The 18,874-nt window shown below is 49.1% G+C and overlaps 1 protein-coding gene across 1 annotated transcript; it reads right to left on the reverse strand.

The window, feature by feature from the left end:
• Nucleotides 1-416: 416 nt before the first annotated feature.
• RAB3IL1 (RAB3A interacting protein like 1) lies at nt 417-18,588 on the reverse strand. Its single transcript, XM_086614099.1, is given in 15 exon segments — nt 417-1,022; nt 1,024-1,079; nt 1,508-1,574; nt 2,591-2,690; nt 5,049-5,053; nt 5,507-5,562; nt 5,565-5,592; nt 5,594-5,614; nt 5,726-5,812; nt 5,814-5,854; nt 12,645-12,864; nt 13,471-13,548; nt 15,089-15,184; nt 15,469-15,703; nt 18,575-18,588. Coding segments are annotated over 15 exon segments (1,278 nt in total). The 3' UTR covers nt 417-848.
• Between the last annotated feature and the right edge of the window lie 286 nt (nt 18,589-18,874).

The raw sequence follows: 18,874 nt of genomic DNA on the forward strand, positions 1-18,874 counted from the left end.
CTATCTAACAGTGAGGCCACTACTGCCCAAAGCCACCCATGACAGCAGAACAGCTCAAGGCATCTGTCTGGGGGTGAGGTTTGTACCTAAGAGCATCATGAGGTACATCTGCATGAAGGATCATCACAGGGCACCACTACCCTACAAGGTCCACATCTGCCTGTGACAGCCGCAGTAGATTATCTAGATCAGGAGAAAACATCCTGCAGTCAGCTGTGAGTTATGTGGTTTCCCCCGCTCACTTTCTTCTGCCGAAGGCCTCAGGTACAGAGCTCTGGCCTCTGCTCCGGCTGTTCCACCAGTCTGGATTACCCAGTGTCAAATCGCAAGCGCAGACACAAATCCCCCCTTTGTGACTCAGCTGGCAGAAAGCTTCTCTCACAGGGTCCTTTAAAAGGAGCAAGGAGTACTTGAAACAGGCTGTTCATGGCTCTCCATAAGATTATTGTGTGCTGCCAACATTTACGGGGCCCTGAGGGGAGTAAGCGGTCGGCAGGACCCGGTGTATGGCTGGACACAGCACCCCTCCACCCCAAAGAATGAGTGGAACAGATGGACAGACAGCCAGCATCTGTCCCTGAAAGGTTTGCTTACAAGGAAGGTCCAAGACTCCTGCCTTGCACAGGGCCAGCCTCAGACTATGCCAAAGCAGACTGTATATAAAACCAAAAGTTTTAAAAAAAATAATAATGGGATATACACTGCATACAGGAGACTCCAAAGAGGACAGTCTGTAGACAGCCACCCCAGAGCAGCCAGGGCCAGCCCAGCTCTGAGGGGGTAGCTTGACAGCTGCATTCCAGTCACAGTTGGAGGAGTGGGACAGCTGAAGGTAGAACTTGTGCTTCTCACTCCTTGATCAGCTTCAGGTGGAGGAAGGATGGGGAGAGAGTACGGCCCGCTGCAGGAGAGGCACTGCATTCCTCTGTTCGGCAGACTACATTGACAAGCTGGTCACACAGGAGCAGTTTTCCTTCTACGCTCAGGCCTCTGCTTACAATCTCACTGGGATAAAACCCCAAGTTTGGCCAGAGACATCTCCCTCCGGAGCCGCATGACCTCCCAGTACATCAGCTCCACTGCAAAGCGAAACAAGTGCCGGGAAGAGAAGGGAAAAGAAACACCAAAAATCAGTAAGCAAGGACAACAGCTGGACACCACCTCATGTTACGCCATGCTCTTGGTACGGCCCAGCCAGGCCCATGCCCAAAGCAAGGGAAGCAGTCATGCTGGGGTGTCCAGCAGGACAAGCCCACCAGGTCACCCCTTACCAGCTCCACCCCAGGGCAAAATTCCTAACAAGCTGATGAGCAACGAATAGGTGCATCTATGCCTCCCACTCCTGACAATTTTTTGTCATTTAAACTGTTTTCTCAAAGACACAGGGAGTTCAGGGTACCCCAGGCTGGCCCTCCATTCCTGTCACACCAAATACGACCCCTTAATTCCTCCCAATGGCCCACAGAAGGAATCCCCACCACAGCCAGCTACTACCATCCCCTCTTACCATCCTGCCTCACCAAGCCCTGTTGGATATAGCGAATGTATGTGAAAAAGTTGCACACTGCCGTGATCTGAGGAAGAGAGAGGGGGGAAAAAAGAAGTCAGCTACAGAACTGCTTGCCTGTCAAGAGACTTCCATAGCACCCAGGAGACCAGGAGAGCTCTTAGTGTTAGCACCTGAGAAACAGTATCACATACCACCAGATGGAAAGAGATAGGAAGAAAGCTGGTTAAAAAAATAATTTAAAAAATATATCAAAATCCTGAGCATCTGCAATCCCATTCCAAGGTTTTACACTAGCCATGAGACACGCTGTGGAAGAACTCCAATCTACTGCAGATTTGAGACGTAAATAATCACTACTTAATCTGGCAGCAAAGTCCATGATCTTCCTTCAAAGCACTGTTCTCCAATTGAATGAAAATCTTTGGACTTAAAGGTTTGTGCAGAAAGCGTGTGGGGCAGGCAGGTAAGGGTGTTCCTGACATGTTAGAGAACTTTGGTGCAAGCGACAAAAATAGTTAACTTAAGTCCATGCCTGAAACCCACTTTTTGTCTCAGAAATAGTCACATGTTGCAGGATCAGCTCTTCTGATTCTGATATGCACCTCAGGAAAAAATAAAAACTTTCTAAAATGCTCCATTGAATCAGAGCCCCAACAGCAACATTAAACAATCATTCACCTTCCCACTTCCCTCCAAAGAAGGACAGCTTGTTCTCAGAACCATTTGAGTCACTGACCTGTACTGGAACAGTAACAACAGCCACTTAAAGAGCAGAAAATGACTGTGTTTTACAAAGGAGAACTAAAAAATAATAATAAAGCAAAACAATCGAAGCCCTGTACTGAATCAAACTATGAAAGTGAACACACTGAAGACCGGTTGGCCTGAAGGAACATAAGCAGAGCACTGGAGCATAAGGCAGGGCTGGAGACCTCTACCCTAGTCATGAACTGAGAGCCACTTCGACTTCAAGAACAAATTCAAGCCCCACAGGTCTCTGTCAGTTTGAGGGAGGGCTCCCCATCTCAGGGTTTGGAACAATTTGGAGGGTTGAGGCCCCTGAGAAGATAGAAGACTCACCCTGGCCCTGCAGGATGGTGAAATGTAGTAGTAATTTGCGGAATCCCCCAGCATGATGCGGTGCTTACAAGTCCTGGGGAGGCCACTCAGAGCACATTTCCTGCAGACAAAGGATAAAAAACCCACTTCAGCCTTCAACAATCTATGGCAACAGCAGAGCACAGCAATTCAACAACCATAAGACTATCCCAAGAGATGGAAGAGGGAGCTTAGAAGCCAGATGCTGTGTCAGTTTCAGAATGTAGAGGAAAAAAAAACAATCCTTGGATATGAGCCTTTTGCTCCTTGAAGATTCCACAATGGCAAGTTTAGGAGACCTTAGGCTAAATATCTGGAATCATGAATTGTCCCATGCCCAAGCAAAACAAGGCTGTACCCTTTCCCCTGGCAGACAGCCCAAGACAAAACCATAGAAAAACATTAAAGAGGTGAGGCTGGAGCAGAGTATAACAAACATCATCTGGTCTATGCACATGTCCTCCATGTTCCAGGCAAGGGTTTTGCTGAAGGAGTTCTGCTCAGGTGTATCAGCTCTCCCAATGGGATACAAACATGTCGGCTGGGGACCAACTTGGTCTCAAAACAGATAAATCTGGCATTTGAAGCAGAACTTGCTCATGCTGAGAACTCAAAACAAGCCACACTGCAGCCTTTATGCCAGGCTCCTATTCATTAACTTGGGCCTGATTCGAAGCTGCTCTAGTTGAAGCACATGGTTTGACTTTGTACTGACTTCAGGGGGCTTTGGATAAGGCTTGCAGTTCCTAAGATCAAGCCAATCCCTTCTTGTGCAGGGCAGGGAAGAAGCTCAGCTTCAGAACTGTATGGAGATTTCAGACTGAGTGAAGAAAATAATCTTTTTAAAGACAGCTCAGCTCCCTGGGAGACCCACCGAAAGACATAATCAGCAAGGGTGCAGCATGCCTCTAATCTCTTGCATTTCCTTCCATTATGTGCAAGACAAATGGTTCATAGCACCAGCCAGTCACCTTTCCTTCATCATCACTTGAAGCAGTAAAGCAGAATTTTCTGCTGCATAATCATCACTATGTTCCCAGACTTAATACCTGCACGGTGGGAAAAGGATATCACCCCCCAGCTGCAAAAAATTGCTCTGTGAGCCATGGAAGATGACAACACATGGGAGCAGATCTTTCAGAGTGCATCTGAGCATGTCTCTGTGCTTACTTTCCACTGCTATCAAGCCAAATATTAGCTAAGAGCAGAAGTAAGGGCTGTAAGTGTTCAGATGCAGAAGAAGTAATCATTGCCCAAATATTAACACAACTTATGGAGATCAAATCCTCAGAAGTTGCAGGATGACGATACCTTTGTAAACAAGATACCTTTAAGAGGTCCTAAATTTGAGCACTGCAGCATACTGGGAAAAAGAGACTCCTGCTAGTCACTCTTGGTGGGTTGGATACCACTTGGTATAACCTCAGCTATCACAACTGTAGCTAGAAGTAATCTAAATCACAGCATTTGGACACCTGCCCTTCAGCACTTTACACACCCCAGGGCACTTTGCCAGACCATTGCCATCATGAAAGCCACTTGTCCTCAGCACCTCCTGGCCAGAATTTTGCTCTGATGCTATATAGGCAATGTCACATAGCAGACAACTCAGTTCCCTGCCTGTCTGTACACTCCTCAAACCCTTGCGCTTAGGTCTGTACAGCAGGGCACAGACAAGTAGGTCTGGTAGGTCCCAGCTTGGGCAGGGACTCCTGCTTTATCCTTTCTGGTCTGCAGCATGACCAATTTGCCATAAAAATCAGTGGTTTGCATGTGGGAAAGAAAGGGGAACAAATTCCTTTTGGGTCCTTTATTGCCAATAGCAAGATTCCTTACCATCCTGTCTGGGTGGAAATTAAACAGGGTTAAAAAAGTTAGCTTAGTTCAGCTCTAGCCTCAAAGCTGCTAAATTGCACTATGTTAGTAAGTCGTTAAAGGATTAGAGGTCTTTGATCACTGACTAAAAATAAATACTTCACTTACGTTACAATTTGTGACCGACCCACTGTGAAGATACAAAAAAAATAAGGAATTGGTAAGGATAAACACAGGATGGGTCATTTTTAGAACAGTCTGACATACTCATGGGAACAATTTGCCTAGAGATGTCAGAAAATGCAGAAGAGAGTGTAGGAAACCTGCACGCAAGCAGCATTTACTGTTACAGGAGAAGGTGCTCTGCTTGAAGGCAGGGGAGGAAGAAGAAAAAGAGAGAGTGCTCTGGCTGAACTTAAATTCAATAGCTGAATAAATCCCCTATCTTCATGTGGAATACCATGTCACTCCTGCTAGTGCTCCTTTCTGGGCAATCTCAAGTTGTCTGTCACATCAGATAGTACACGTAAGCTCTGGAGCAGCCATAGCCCCAATTCTGATGGCACGGTGGCAGCTTGGAAGCTGGGGTGGGAAGATGATATGCAGCAAGGAGATCTCTTCTGACCTAGGCTCAAACCCACCCAAAACACTAGCAAGGTCAGGAGTGCAAGGTAGCTCAAACCGCACAAGAAGCAAGAATATGAGATAATGCAGCTCTGACTTAATCCTTTCACCCTGGGTTATGCACAAACACATCTTCAGAGAAGATTAAAGAAGTTGCTACCTTAAGGGGTAAAAAAAAAACAACCCAAACCTCTCCCAAGCCAAGGGCACTAACATATCACCAGGTTATCCCCAAAAAGAGTCAACTACTGCATATCAGCTGATCCAAGATAGTTTCCTTCGCATGTGAGCTGAAGCTGAACTCCCACAGGTCATAGGCCAGGAGAACACCCAGCTGAGCCCTGTGAACTGTTCAACTCAACTGGCTGAGCAAGGCCCTTTTGTACTTCCACTAGATGGTACAAAAGACAAGTAGCAAGGAGAGGACAAGAGAGCATAACCACAGTTCCTTACTTCGGCCCCACCGCACTCTTCTGCTGACACCTTCACCATAGGCAGCGTCTGGGAAGCAACCGCTCAATGGTGAGGGTATTCTGCTCCACCGCCTGCCCGCACCAGCTCCGACAGCTGTGGCAAAGAGAAAAAGGTGCAGATGTGAACCTGCACAGGTCACCTCATAAAGGTGCAACTTTGGTGCTGCCAGACCGGCGGGTTTTGTCCTGCTTTTCCAGCACTCACCTCCTGCTTAGTGAAATCCAGACAAGGTCCTACATCTTCTCGATAAATTCTGTCCAGGAAGGAAGAGGATTTGTCCAAAGTTGGAGATTTCCTTCCAGGCCTGGAACTCAGCAAATAAAATGGAGTCGACTGCAGCAAGCGTCCAAGAGGGAATGGGAAGAGGGAGAGATGCTATATCAGAAGGTATCTGTTACTATGCAGGTATCCTAACTACAAAACATCTGCTTTGGCATCTGAAAAGGCTCAGACATCACAGAACAGTCTGAGGGAAGCTGGCTTGTTCCAAGGGTTTTTCATCTCCCACTCATCAGCAGTTCTGTGCCAGACTGACACAGCTATACTGAGCTTGTTCTGCCAGAAACCTGCAAGCATGTCTCTACCCCATCTTTCTCCACGGACAGGGCAGCATCTCTGTTGTAGGAAAGTCACCACACAGCTGCCAAACCAACCATGTGCCCACTCAGCCCATGGCAGGAATGATGAGAGCAGGTAAATGGCAAAAAAAAAAACGCGGTGGTCAATGGCACCCAAGACACAAGAGAAAGAACCTTTCTGTAAGGAAAGGATTGCTACAGAAAAGGATGAATTGGAAAAATCTATTGATGAACAGCCATCAGCAGGGACTACATCAAGTAAGCCCAAGTGCAAGCTCACAGGTGTGCCAGCCCTTTAAAGACCACTCCATGCCCAGAGCTCTGGCATCTGGGGAGTCACAGAAGTAGTGGCAACACTAGGCAGCTACACAGGCCTGCAGAGGCAAGCTGAGTGTAGGAAAGGAGGTCTCTCAAAGGGAACGAAAGAGCAGGAACAGCTTTCCCCATTTCCCCATCTGCTCATTGCCTTTTACAGGTGGGCACCGCAAGCACTATCACTGCTCAGCACAAAGGGACCCAGGACAGAGCTTGCTCCTATCCAGCAGGAATGTTGCTGCCTTCATCCCTGCCTGGCCAAAAATACTCAAGTCCTGGAAAACTCTTTGGGACATCAGCATTTTCTCCAGGCTGAGAGAGTTGGGGTTGTTCAGCCTGGAGAAGAGAAGGCTCCGGGGAGACCTTCTAGCAGCCCTCCAGTAACCTAAAGGGGCTACAAGAAAGCTGGGAGAGAGAATTTTTGCAAGGGTATGGAGTGATAGACAAGGGCGCAATGGCTTTAAACTGAGAAGAGGGAAGATTTAGATTAGGTATAAGAAATTCTTCCCTCTGAGGGTGGTGAAGCACTGGAACAGGTTGCCCAGAGGAGTTGTGGCTGCCCCATCCTGGAAGTGTTCAAGGCCAGGTTAGAGAGAGGCCTTTGAGCAATCTGGTCTAGTGAAAGGTGTCCCTGCCCATGGCAGGGGGGTTAGAACTAGATGATATTTGAGGTCCCTTCCAACCCAACCCATTCTATGATTCTATGATTTAAAGTCTCCCAGATGGATCATTAGCAGAACCACCAACCTGACTGTCAGAGCATCTCCTTAAAAGGCCAGTAAATGCTGTTAAAGCTGCGAAAAGGAAAAACAAAACTAAAGAAACCCTGCTGAGCAACACAAAGAACAAAAGCAAATGAAGCTGAAAAAGGTCTGAGTTCTAGCACACTCGTTCAATGCTATGGAGGCTGCTCACCTGCTACCAGGAGACAGCTTCAGAGCCACAAGATGGAAAAACAAATTGAGAAAAACCACAAAAACAAAACAAAACCAAACAAACAAAAAAAGGAGGTTAGCATAAAAGGAAGCTAGAACTGAAAGGCTGAAAGTGTGAGAAGCAGATGGGTCCCACCCCTCCCCAACACTGTCCAGAAAGGTTACCTGCCGCAAGGATGAGGAAGCATCTGCCCCCAAGGCCTGCCAGCCTGGTTCACAGGTGATCTGGATAGCCTTCCCAGGGATGAGACAAAGGAGCAGAGAGAGGAGAGCGGGTAACCCAGACTTTTAGGGTAGAGGAAGAGACAGACAGTGAAGGAAAAGGTTTAGAGAGACAAGCAAGAAAGGGAGGTAAAAAAAACATGACACAAAACAGAAGGCATAAAGAAAGGCTCAACTCCTCCCCCTTCCAGTGAACTAAGCATGCTGCTCAAGACATCGTGAGGCCACAAGTCACACCTTTTGACTTCAGCTTGAGCCTAAAAATGACAGAATTTCCGTTCCCTTTTTGCACCTCAATTTAAGATGGGGCGTGTTTTTTCCACAGAGCACCAACTGTCTGAATGCCATGTTGCCTTTCACCATCTCTCAAATAGGCCACTAAGGAATCTGAGAGACGAAAATTTAAAAATCAAAAAAAAAAACACCCCACCTTTGATATATTAAATTGTTAATCACTTTGGAAGCTGTAGCCCTGGGATATCGGCACCATGCGGAAGTTACCTACATAAAAAGAAATGACAGGTCCAAATCTTTAACAAGCACATCACTTACAAGAGCTGGCATTTCTCTAAAGATCATCAACATGAGCTTTGCTGAGACTGAGCCAAGAACAGCAAAATGAACTGCCCAGTAGGTAAAAGTCATCTCTGCTTACTGTAGGCAGAGGGCAACTTCTACAGAGTAGCCAGTGGTTCACCGAACTGGGCTCAGTCTGGAGATCCTCTGGCTCTGTTCTGGCTGGAGGAACGGTCAGCATTGGGAGAGGTCACAAGACCTCAAAAAGATTACAATTTTTTTTCTTCCTGGCCCTCAAACCAGCTTCTAGCTGACTGCATTTGACTTCAATTTCCAGTGTTTCTGGACTGTTGTCTGCTTGACCAAGAGAAACCAGCGCATCAGGTCTTCACAGTTACTGAACTGATTTTTTCCATTGGCTTTCTTTCTGACATAGCCTTTGTTCCTCTCTGCCTGTGAGCAGAGTTAAAGATCTTCATCTCTCGTTGCTATTCCTGTCTCAGGACAATGGCTATAGCCAACATTGCCTGAAGCATTTCATCCAAACTCTAGCAACAAGAGCGCTGCGAAGAAGCTGACAAGGCACATTCATTGAACCCACTGCCAAAAGCACTGGTTACCACTGTTGCCAGCACAGCCCTGTTTGGTGAGAACGTTAATTTCACAAGTAGCCCTTCTGCATACGTTCTCACACAACCCAAGAGACGAGGCACCTCTTGTGTTCCCTCAGTGATTCTTCATGACAGAGGCCGCAGCTTCCAAAAAAAAACCACTAGGGAGACATATTCCTCCACCACATTCTCACTCGTTTTCATTCTTCCTGACCAAGTGCCATAAGCTGCCTCCTTTTGGCTCCCCAGGACAGCTGTGTACACATCAGGCTAGTGGAAAATTCCCAGATGGAAAAGTCCTGCTAGCAGGAAGAAATGTTTCTTATATCTGTGGTCACAGCAGGTGAGGGACTATCAAAGGATCACCAAAAGGAATTAAACAGGGTTTGTTTGAAAGATATTCACAAATGCTCTGTATGCTTCTCTGCCCAGTTCCTTCCAGTGAGGAAGGAATTACATATGATTAATTACATATAAGCTCTGCAAAGAAGAGGAAGAACATGCCTATCCTGGTTTCAGCTGGGACAGAGTCAGCTCTTCTTTTTAGCAGCCAGAAGAGCTCCGTGTTTTGGTTTTAGTCTGAGATTTGCTCTGAGAAGAACGCTGACAGCACACTGATGTTTGTAGTTGGCACTGAGGTCTCAAGGACTTTTCAGCTGCCGTGTTCTTGCCAGTGTGCAGGAGCACAACAGGATAGGGGGGAGCATAGCCAGGTTGGGGGGTCCACGACTTTCCTTATGATTTGTACTTAGACTTAGGATTGAGGGCCAAACTGGCCAATTATTATTCCACATCATGCAGCGTCACGCCCAGTATAAAAAAAATGAGGGTCAGCTGGAAAGAAGGGCCTTTGCTCTTCCGGAACTCTCACTTTCGGACTCTCAGAGTGCTCTCTCTCTCTCGGCCTCTATTTTCGGGCCTCTCGCTTGTCCGGGATTGTGGTGTCAGGACTTATCTGTTTAGGGATCGTTAGTTCAGGATGAGATTGCTCAAGGGGTGGTGAGCAATTACACCGTACATCACTCGTTTGTATATTTGGCGATGTGAAACTTAAGGACAGCCTTGGCTGCAGTGACCACGACACGGTGGAGTCCAAGATCCATGGGGCAGCAAGGAAACCATTCAGCAAACTCTGTACCCTAGACTTCAAGAAGGCGGACTTCGGCCTCTTCAAGGACTTGATGGGCAAAGTGCCGTGGGAGGCGACCCTGGAGGGACGAGGGGCCCAGGAAAGTTGGTCCACATTCAAGGAGCACCTCCTCCAAGCTCAGCAGAGGTGCATCCCGATGAAGAACAAGTTGGGCAAAAAGACCAGGAGGCCTGCGTGGATGAGCAAGGAGCTCCTGGACCAACTGAAAATGAAGAGGTTAGCCTACAGAGGGTGGAAGCGGAGACAGATAGCCTGGGAGGAATACAGAGAAGCTGTACGAGTGACCAGGGGTCAAGTGAGGAAGGCTAAAGCCCTGAAGGAATTGAATTTGGCAAGGGATATAAAAAGCAATAAGAAATGCTTCTATAGGTATGTAGGGGACAAAAGGAAGTCCAAGGAGAATGCAGGCCCCCTCCGGAAGGATACTGGTGCTCTGGTCACCCGGGACATAGAGAATGAATTTTTTGCCTCAGTCTTCACTGATAAAGCCTCTTGTCTTACCACCCAAGCTGTGGAAAGAACTAGCAGGGACTGTGAGGATGAACCACCACCCACTGTACTTGAAGAGCAGGTTCGGGAACATCTGAGGAACTTGAAGGTGCACAAGTCCATGGGACCTGATGAGATCCATCCGCGGGTCCTGAAGGAACTGGCGGATGAAGTTGCCAAGCCACTGGCCATTGTATTTGAGAAGTCGTGGCGGTCTGGCGAGGTCCCCGATGACTGGAAGAGAGGGAACATAACCCCCATTTTTAAAAAGGGGAACAAGGAGGACCCGGGCAACTACAGGCCGGTCAGCCTCACCTCTGTGCCTGGCAAGGTCATGGAGCAGATTCTCCTGGGAACCATGCTAAGGCACATGGAGAGCAAGGAGGTGGTGGGTGACAGCCAACATGGCTTCACCAAAGGCAGATCGTGCCTGACCAACTTGGTGGTCTTTTATGATGGGGTGACAACATCGGTGGACAAGGGTCGACCAACGGATGTCATCTACCTGGACTTGTGCAAAGCTTTTGACACTGTCCCGCACGACATTCTTCTCTCTAAACTAGAGAGGCATGGGTTTGATGGATGGACCACTCGGTGGATAAGGAATTGGCTCAATGGCCGCACTCAGAGAGTAGTGGTCAACGGCTCGATGTCCATGTGGAGACCGGTCACGAGTGGCGTCCCTCAGGGGTCCGTGTTGGGCCCGGCCCTCTTCAACATCTTTGTCGGTGACGTGGACAGTGGCATGGAGTGCACCCTCAGCAAGTTCGCCGATGACACCAAGCTGTGTGGTGCCGTTGACACGCTGGAAGGGAGGGATGCCATCCAGAGGGACCTCGACAGGCTGGAGAGGTGGGCCCGTACCAACCTCATGAAGTTCAACCAGGCCAAGTGCAAGGTCCTACATCTGGGTCGTGGCAATCCCAGGCACAAATACAGACTGGGCGGAGAATGGATCATGAGCAGCCCTGAGGAGAAGGACTTGGGAGTACTGGTGGACGAGAAGCTCAATATGAGCCGGCAATGTGCTCTTGTGGCCCAGAAGGCCAACCGCGTCCTGGGCTGCATCAAGAGGAGCGTGGCCAGCAGGTCAAGGGAGGTGATTCTCCCCCTCTACTCTGCCCTCGTGAGACCTCACTTGGAGTATTGCGTCCAGTTCTGGAGTCCCCAACATAAGAAGGACATGGACCAGTTGGAGAGGGTCCAGAGGAGGGCCACGAAGATGATAAGAGGGCTGGAGCACCTTTCCTATGAGGACAGGCTGAAAGAGTTGGGGCTGTTCAGCCTGGAGAAGAGGAGGCTCCGGGGTGACCTTATAGTGGTCTTCCAGTACCTCAAGGGGGCCTACAAGAAAGATGGGGAGAGGCTGTTCAGGAGGGCCAGTTGTGATAGGACAAGGGGTAATGGTTTTAAAATAGAGAGAGGTAGATTCAGGTTGGATATTAGGAAAAAATTTTTTACCATGAGAGTTGTAGAACACTGGAACAGGTTGCCCAGAGAGGTGGTGGATGCTCCATCCCTGGAGACGTTCAAGGCCCGGTCGGATGAGGCCCTGAGCAACCTGATCTAGTTGGAGATATCCCTGTTCCTTGCAGGGGGGTTGGACTAGATGACCTTTGAAGTTCCCTTCCAGCCCTAACGATTCTATGATTCTATGATTCTATGATTTATCATTATACATATATGTATATGTTCATATATTAGTAGTAGTAGTATTAAATTGTTCATATCTCAACCCACGGGTCTCTTCCTTTTCTCCTTTAATTCCCTTCTTCATCTCTGGGGGGTGAGGGGGAAGGTGAGTGAGCAGCTGTGTGGAGTTTAGTTGCCGGAGCAGCCTAAACCATGACAATGCCTAAAAATACTGAAAAAGTGACAGAGACTACAAGTTGACAGAGGTGTCCTGGTGTCCAAGCCAAACTTGGTAGAGAGAAGAAACAACAGCAAATCACACCAGAACAGGTAGTGGACTCAACTGCCAAGATGCAGCAAACAACTGGCTTCTGCTCAGCAACTCCTGACATGTCCACTCTCAGCACTGGTAACCCCTGGATCTGTCCATGCCCTCCAGGGATCCCTCAACTGCTTCGTCTAGTAAATGTCCTGACACAGCCTTCAACATGCTTCCCAGAAGAGGAAATCTCCACAAACAGAAACCCTCCAGAGCCTGCCTCAGCACAAATTTAGGGAACAAGCCACATTACTGCACAAACAGCTTCTCCCAACACTGAAACCACAGGGGGCTCCAGGAAGCCCAAGTCAGAAGCCGCACAGCCCCCTGGGCACAGTGACAGCAGTGGCCCTTACCCACCTCTTTGCACTCACGACTGACTGGCTCTGGAGTCACGTTCTGGCTGGCAGCTGAGACCATTGCGCTGCTGGTGCTTTTGTTTCGCCCATGGCCCTTCCTGAAGACAGCTTTAGAAGGGCTCTGGAGCTGAGGGTGCAGCTCCCGGTTCGGAGAGGAAGGTGTGGATGTGATCACCAGAGTCTTCAGAGCTGTCACCTCTGCCTGCAGCATGTCGATCTGAGGAGACAAGGCAAGAATCAATAGCACCTGCTGAGCTCAAGCTCACTGCACACCATCAAACACTAAAGTCACAGGGAACCATCCACAAGCTCAGTCATCAAGCCTTCTCGTCGTTCTCCCAAATGCCCACCATCACCCAGAATTTTAAACAGGGCTAAATAGTAGTTATTTGGGAACCCACCTCTCTGTTCCTCAGCCTGAGCACATTTTGCTCCAGGCTTTTTTTAGACCCAATAACCCAGAAGAAATTTCTCTCTCCTCAAAAAGGAACCAGTTGAGCAACCTTGTCAGGAAATTCCAACTCCCCAGCTCCCTGCTCTACCCCTCCCCACAGCTGCAGCAACTAAACAGCACATCACTTCTCCGTGGTTCCCCTGGCATCTGTTGCTCAAAGGCAAGCTGAATCAGCAGCAGATTGAAAAGATGCCTTTCCCCTCCTCGTTCAGCATCTGCTGGAGAGGGAAGAGAGGAAATGCAGCATCTCGGAGAGACCGAGCTGCGGGCACTTCACTCTTCTCCAGCCAGCAAACAGCACCGTGGCCAGGCTGGGCCGGGATGGCACTAACCTCGCAGAGATCAAGTCACAGAGAGCATGGTTCTCACCTTCCCTCGTGCCTCCCTCAGCTGTTTCTCTGACGCTGCCTGTTTAGTGTTTGCTTCTCTCACCATCTTGTGCGCTTCCTGGACCAGAGAGAATTTTTAGTTGGCCCGTTGCAGCCCTGACTCAAAGCCATCAGGGCAGGCGAAAGCTCCGCCGTATCGCATGCCCTGGGCAAGCAAGCAGGGGGACAGACATCACTGCCACATCCAAGGGTTTTACTCCGTCAGATGCAAAGAGCCTTCCCCCAGAACTTCCCAGAGAAGGCTCTCAGTGCCAGGGCCTGGAGTGCAGTCCCCTTCTAGGAGAGTAGTTGGCTAAGTCAAAGAGTTTAGCTGGCAGAGTCCAAGGTCATCTCTTTCACAGATATGGGCTGCTGTGAAGAAAGCTAGAAGTAAGGGCCTGCCCCTCCTTACCCTTGGGAATTGCTTTAAAGCTGAGGCTTTAACATCAGCACCAACCTGTGCTACAAAACAGCTGTGTCTGCACCCAGTCCAATACCTCTGTGACTCAGACTCACTAGCTTGGCTTCCCGACTTGACCTCCGGCCTGTGCTGTCACTGCAGCCCTGCTGCATGATCCCTGGACTGTTTTCTGACCTTGATTGCTGTCTGCAGCACAGATCGTGATCCAGACTTGCTGCACCACGTCTTGGCTCCTCACTGGTGAGGTCACTGCTTTTGCCTGACTCGTTATTGCACTTCACTCCTGCTTCCCTTGCGGAACGGCCAGCCCTCACTGCTCTGGGCATGATTGCAACACAGCTGGAGCTGAGCAGGAGCTCAGGTGGGGGCCAAATGGTAGAGGCTAGTTTAAATGCATCCCCCACAGAAAGAAGGGAGTGGTGTGAGCCACAGCTGGGGCCTCCCCGCAGCGCTGGCTGGAAGTGGCCTGTCCAAGGCCACCAAAGGAAGGGGACAGCCCTCAGCTACATTATCTCTAAGTTTGTCCCAAGCCCAGGTAGCCATATCTCCAGGAGAGGGATGCTCTCTTGGCCCTCACACTCAGCACCAGCCTATGTTTCAAAGGTACAGATGAGCACTGGCTTTCCTCACTGCCCAGTCAGATCCAGACATTAGAGCTGCTGGTAAATGGGATTTTGCCAGGATAGGGCTTGGCAAGAATCACATTACAAAAAAAAAAAAAAAACAGCCAACAGGCCTTCTGAAGATTCATTGGAGCAGAGTATACCAGGACATCCAGCTCATTCCCACCCCAAGCAAAGGCTGACACTAGCCAGGGAACCATCTCTATTACACAGCAGCTGCTGTCCAGCCTACAGAGCAGGCAGAGGAGAGGGACAGGGAGCTACGCTTAGCTCCAGCTACGGGCATCCCCACATCTGTTTTTGCTCCCAGATGTACAGACCCATAACTACTGTGCCCTTTATGCCACTCCACAGCTGCTAGAAGGGGAAGGAAATGCATGTAAATGCTCCCCAGGAGGAGGTACAAGCCTCTGCCTGCAGCATTGCCCAGCTCTGCTTCTCCAAGTGGGAGAAAACAACAGGGGAAAGGAGGAAACTGTGGGAGGAGATGGCTGGAAGTTTAGAGAAAGCCTGTCTTAAAGAAGCTGGATACAAGTTTAGCTTCAGAAATGATGGGAAAAGGAAGAGGGTGGTACCTCAAATAGGCTAGCTGTTAACTCTTCTAGTTCCTGCTCCAGTTGCTCTCTGACTTTTGATAATCTCTCACATTCTTTGTCCTTCAGCTTCAGCTCCTGTTGAGGAAACGGAGAGGGAGGTGTGAGCTCACAGCAGGCCCCAGTAGTGCTCATGCCTGCCTGTCCCCTCCTCTCAATCACCACCTTTCCTCCCCACCACAGCACGGACCCCCAGCCTGAGACTCCCATCGCTAAACTCTGTACCACGCTCCATGTCACCAAAGGCGTCCCTCCACATGTTGCAGTGGCTTTTCAGGCTGGAATTGCTCATTTGCCATTAGCAAAGAGGCTCCATAGTAAGCCCCGCCATCCTCAGATTTCTCACAAACTCCAGGCCTTACCTTTTGTGCTTTGCGCAGCTCCTCCTTGAGGAATTCAGACCCTTTTTCACGGATCTCCACTGAAGAGCTGCGTAGACGTGACACATTTAGCTGCTCGGTGGCCTGAGTTTCATCCACACCTCCAGCATCCTGACATCCAGTCTCTGGCTCCTCCTTGCTGCCTTTGGATGGCATTAGTGTCTTCCAGTGTTCCACAGCTGGTTGCTTCTGGTTGTCTGCTTCAAAATCGGCCTGGCTGGGGGGTACCAACACAATGAGACTTTATATAAGGACAATTCGCAGCTTCCTTCTAATGCTCGCAACACATCCACGTCCAGCCTCTCACAGGCACTGAAGCAGGGCAGGGAGGGTGATGGTGTATGAAGAGAGAAGGACTGGCTTAGAGGATCTGCTTGGTGTCCAGCAGTAGCACCAATTCCTTTACCCTGCACGTAGGCACTGCCTCCCTGTTCAAAGGCTTCGCCCTTTGGGCACGGATCACTTCCAGACCAGCAACAGAACAGGAGACGATGGTCTAAAATAAAGGCCTTGGAGGAGACCTCCACTCCTGTCCTGGGATCTCCAAGAATCACATGAAGTCTAGTTTGAGATTCCCAGCCTGGGCTGCTTTTAAGAAGGGATGGTTTCTCAACAGTGAATACTCTCTCACAGTGAATTCTAGACACAAAAAATTTAAAGCAAAGCTACTAGTAACTCCTGGTTTTACCCTTCTCAACCAGCATGTCCCAGACACTATTAACTCAGAATAAAGCAGGATAACTAAAGACATTTGCTCCAGAAACCCTGTTCTCATCCACATTCAGAGAAAAACAGACTGCAGTTGGCTTGTTTAGGACTCCCGTACGCACCCAGCAGACCTAAGTTCAGAGATACTGCTTCCACAGCTGAAGGGAAGCAGCAAGAAAAAGCCAGTATGGTTCTCATATTCCCTAGCAATATACAGACTCTAAAACCCTCCACTGCAAACCCAGCCTTCCTCTCCCCTCCAGCCCTGCCTCAGAGGGGAAAGCTCTATTTTTGAACCTACCGATTTCCCACCAAAGCTCTCCACAAAGCTGTCTAAAACAGCGTATTCCCATCAAGCTGAGATGCAGCCCCATTATTTAATTTCAATGGCTGGCAAGTAGAGATGTAGTAGAGAAGGGAAACCAGAAGAGCCACCCGAAACACTGTTCCCCAGTGCTCAGTAGGACTTTGTCAACTGTCAACAGACTAACACAGACCCTAGAAGAGGCTGAAGAATTTAGCAGGCTTTGCAGCAGCCGGAGTCTTACAAGAGGAAAACACAAGCCTGAGTGCCTGCGTGACAGAGCACTGCAGTCAGTGTTGCCCAGAGCGCATGCACCACCCCTTCTTCATGCGTTAAACCGTCCTCACATGGCCACTTGCCATTCGAAGTCAGCAGGAGCGTGATCAAGCCGTGCATACATGGAAGCTTTCTATCACATCCAGCCACTCAGCAGGACACACACACATCGCACTACAGATTAACCTGCTGCCAGTTATCTCTAGGTCACAAGCCTTAGCTGAGCTGTGGTGCCACCCACTTCCATGGACAGCACTGACCACTCCTCCTGCACACTCCTTCTGGCTACTACTTCTTGCTCACTACCGGTACCTAAAGAGGTCCTACAAGAAGGCTGGAGCGGGACTTTTTACAAGGGCGTGTAGTGATAGGACAAGGGGTAACGGCCTTAAACTGAAAGAGGGGAGATTTAGATTAGATCTAAAGAAGAAATTCTTCCCTCTGAAGGTGGTGAGGCACTGGAACAGGTTGCCCAGAGAAGTTGTGGATGCCGCATCCCTGGAAGTGTTCGAGGCCAGGATGGATGAGGCTTTGAGCAAGCTGACTTAGGGAAAGGTGTCCCTGCCCGTGGCAGAGGGGTTGGACTAGATGATCTTGAAGGTCCCTTCCAACACAAACCATTCTATGATTCCCCTGCAGAGAAGCTATCACCGTCTTTCGGTTAAGTTCACTTTCTCTTCTTCCCTTTCCCAATCTCTGTATTTTCTTCTCCTGAATTTGCCCTACGTCCCATATTCCAGCCACTGTTCCCCCTTGCTCTGACTCCAGCCCCAGACTGGGCTTATCTCCTCAGTCACATGCAGCTCCAAAGAGCCTTGTTCTCCCTCATCTCACTCAAACACAAAAGGCAGTCAAACCATCAGACCCAACTACCGACAGGCCTTTTTCTTCTAGGCTATGCCAGCTGGCAATAGCGTGGTGCCACCATCTTTTCTACTCAAATTGCTCCCTTTCTGCCATCCCCCAAAGCTGTCCATGAGCAACAGTTGTCCACAGTCATCTTCCAAAGAGGGAGAGACGCACAAGCTACCAGCTAATTCAGCTCAGGTACTACAGGAAAGCAGGTAGAAAAGCACACGTGGAAAACTCTCTGAAGCCTTAGAAGACAGAGAGTTCAGGCTCATTCCTGCTGCCATGCTATGCCAACTGGACAGCGTTTTAACCACAGAACTGGGGGAAAGGGACATGCAGATGCTGTCATAGATTTTGCTGACCTCTCTGTTGAGCAAGAACAAGTGAAAGCACCAGAAGGAAGGTCACACAGCAGTGCTAAGAAGGCAGGAAAGGACAGAAACTAACTGGTGTCCCATTGACTTCACCTGATTTTCCTGAACGTTCAGTAGGAAGATCTAGAAAAGGAGGCTCATCCTGGTGACACTACTAAATTTAGAGTGTGGAAAATACCATAGGAGGGTGTATTGGGGAAAGGGCAAGAAAATAAAATGAGTTTTGTACAGGGGAAAAAAAGGACAGACAGTGCCTCCAAGCAAAGATAATTTGTCTTGAGCTATTCAGCACACTGGGACTGCTTTATGAAAAGCCGTATGCACAAACACGGACGGGTACGCCTGACTGAGTGCGCCAGGACCAACGGGAACTCCCAGACTGGGCAGGCATCTACAGTTTGAGATGTGAGAGCGCGCACAAGTGCGAACCCCCTGGTGTTCAGGTGTGCAGTGCCTGCTCCATCCAGTTTGGCTGCTTTGTTGCCATGTTTGGTTAATCAGAGGAAAGGCAGAACCACACAGAAGAAATAAAATGGTTAAGAAAGGTCAAGATTAGCTGACATGAATCACCTACCTAAACAGTGACATTGCTAATGGGATGAGGAGGTCTCCAAAGGCTCCAAACACTAAGGAAGAGAGGGATCAAGAAAGAGAATGACCCAAAGGAAGGGAAAGAACCCATAATAGGAAGGTGGGGATGTAATGAGACCAATTCATCCCTGTCACAAAGATCAGGGGAGGTTCTGCAACAGATCTGCCATGGAGCAGGGGAAGCATGCGAAACAGAGAAGTCTGTTCAACAGTGAAACCCCTTCTCAGGTGGCACAGTGGAAGCCCTCTCTGCTGTGGACTTTTGAGATTAGACGCAGTAAGT

The sequence above is a fragment of the Tauraco erythrolophus genome, chromosome 6 (genome assembly GCF_009769465.1).
Source record: "Tauraco erythrolophus isolate bTauEry1 chromosome 6, bTauEry1.pri, whole genome shotgun sequence".
Classification (NCBI taxonomy): Eukaryota; Metazoa; Chordata; class Aves; order Musophagiformes; family Musophagidae; genus Tauraco; species Tauraco erythrolophus.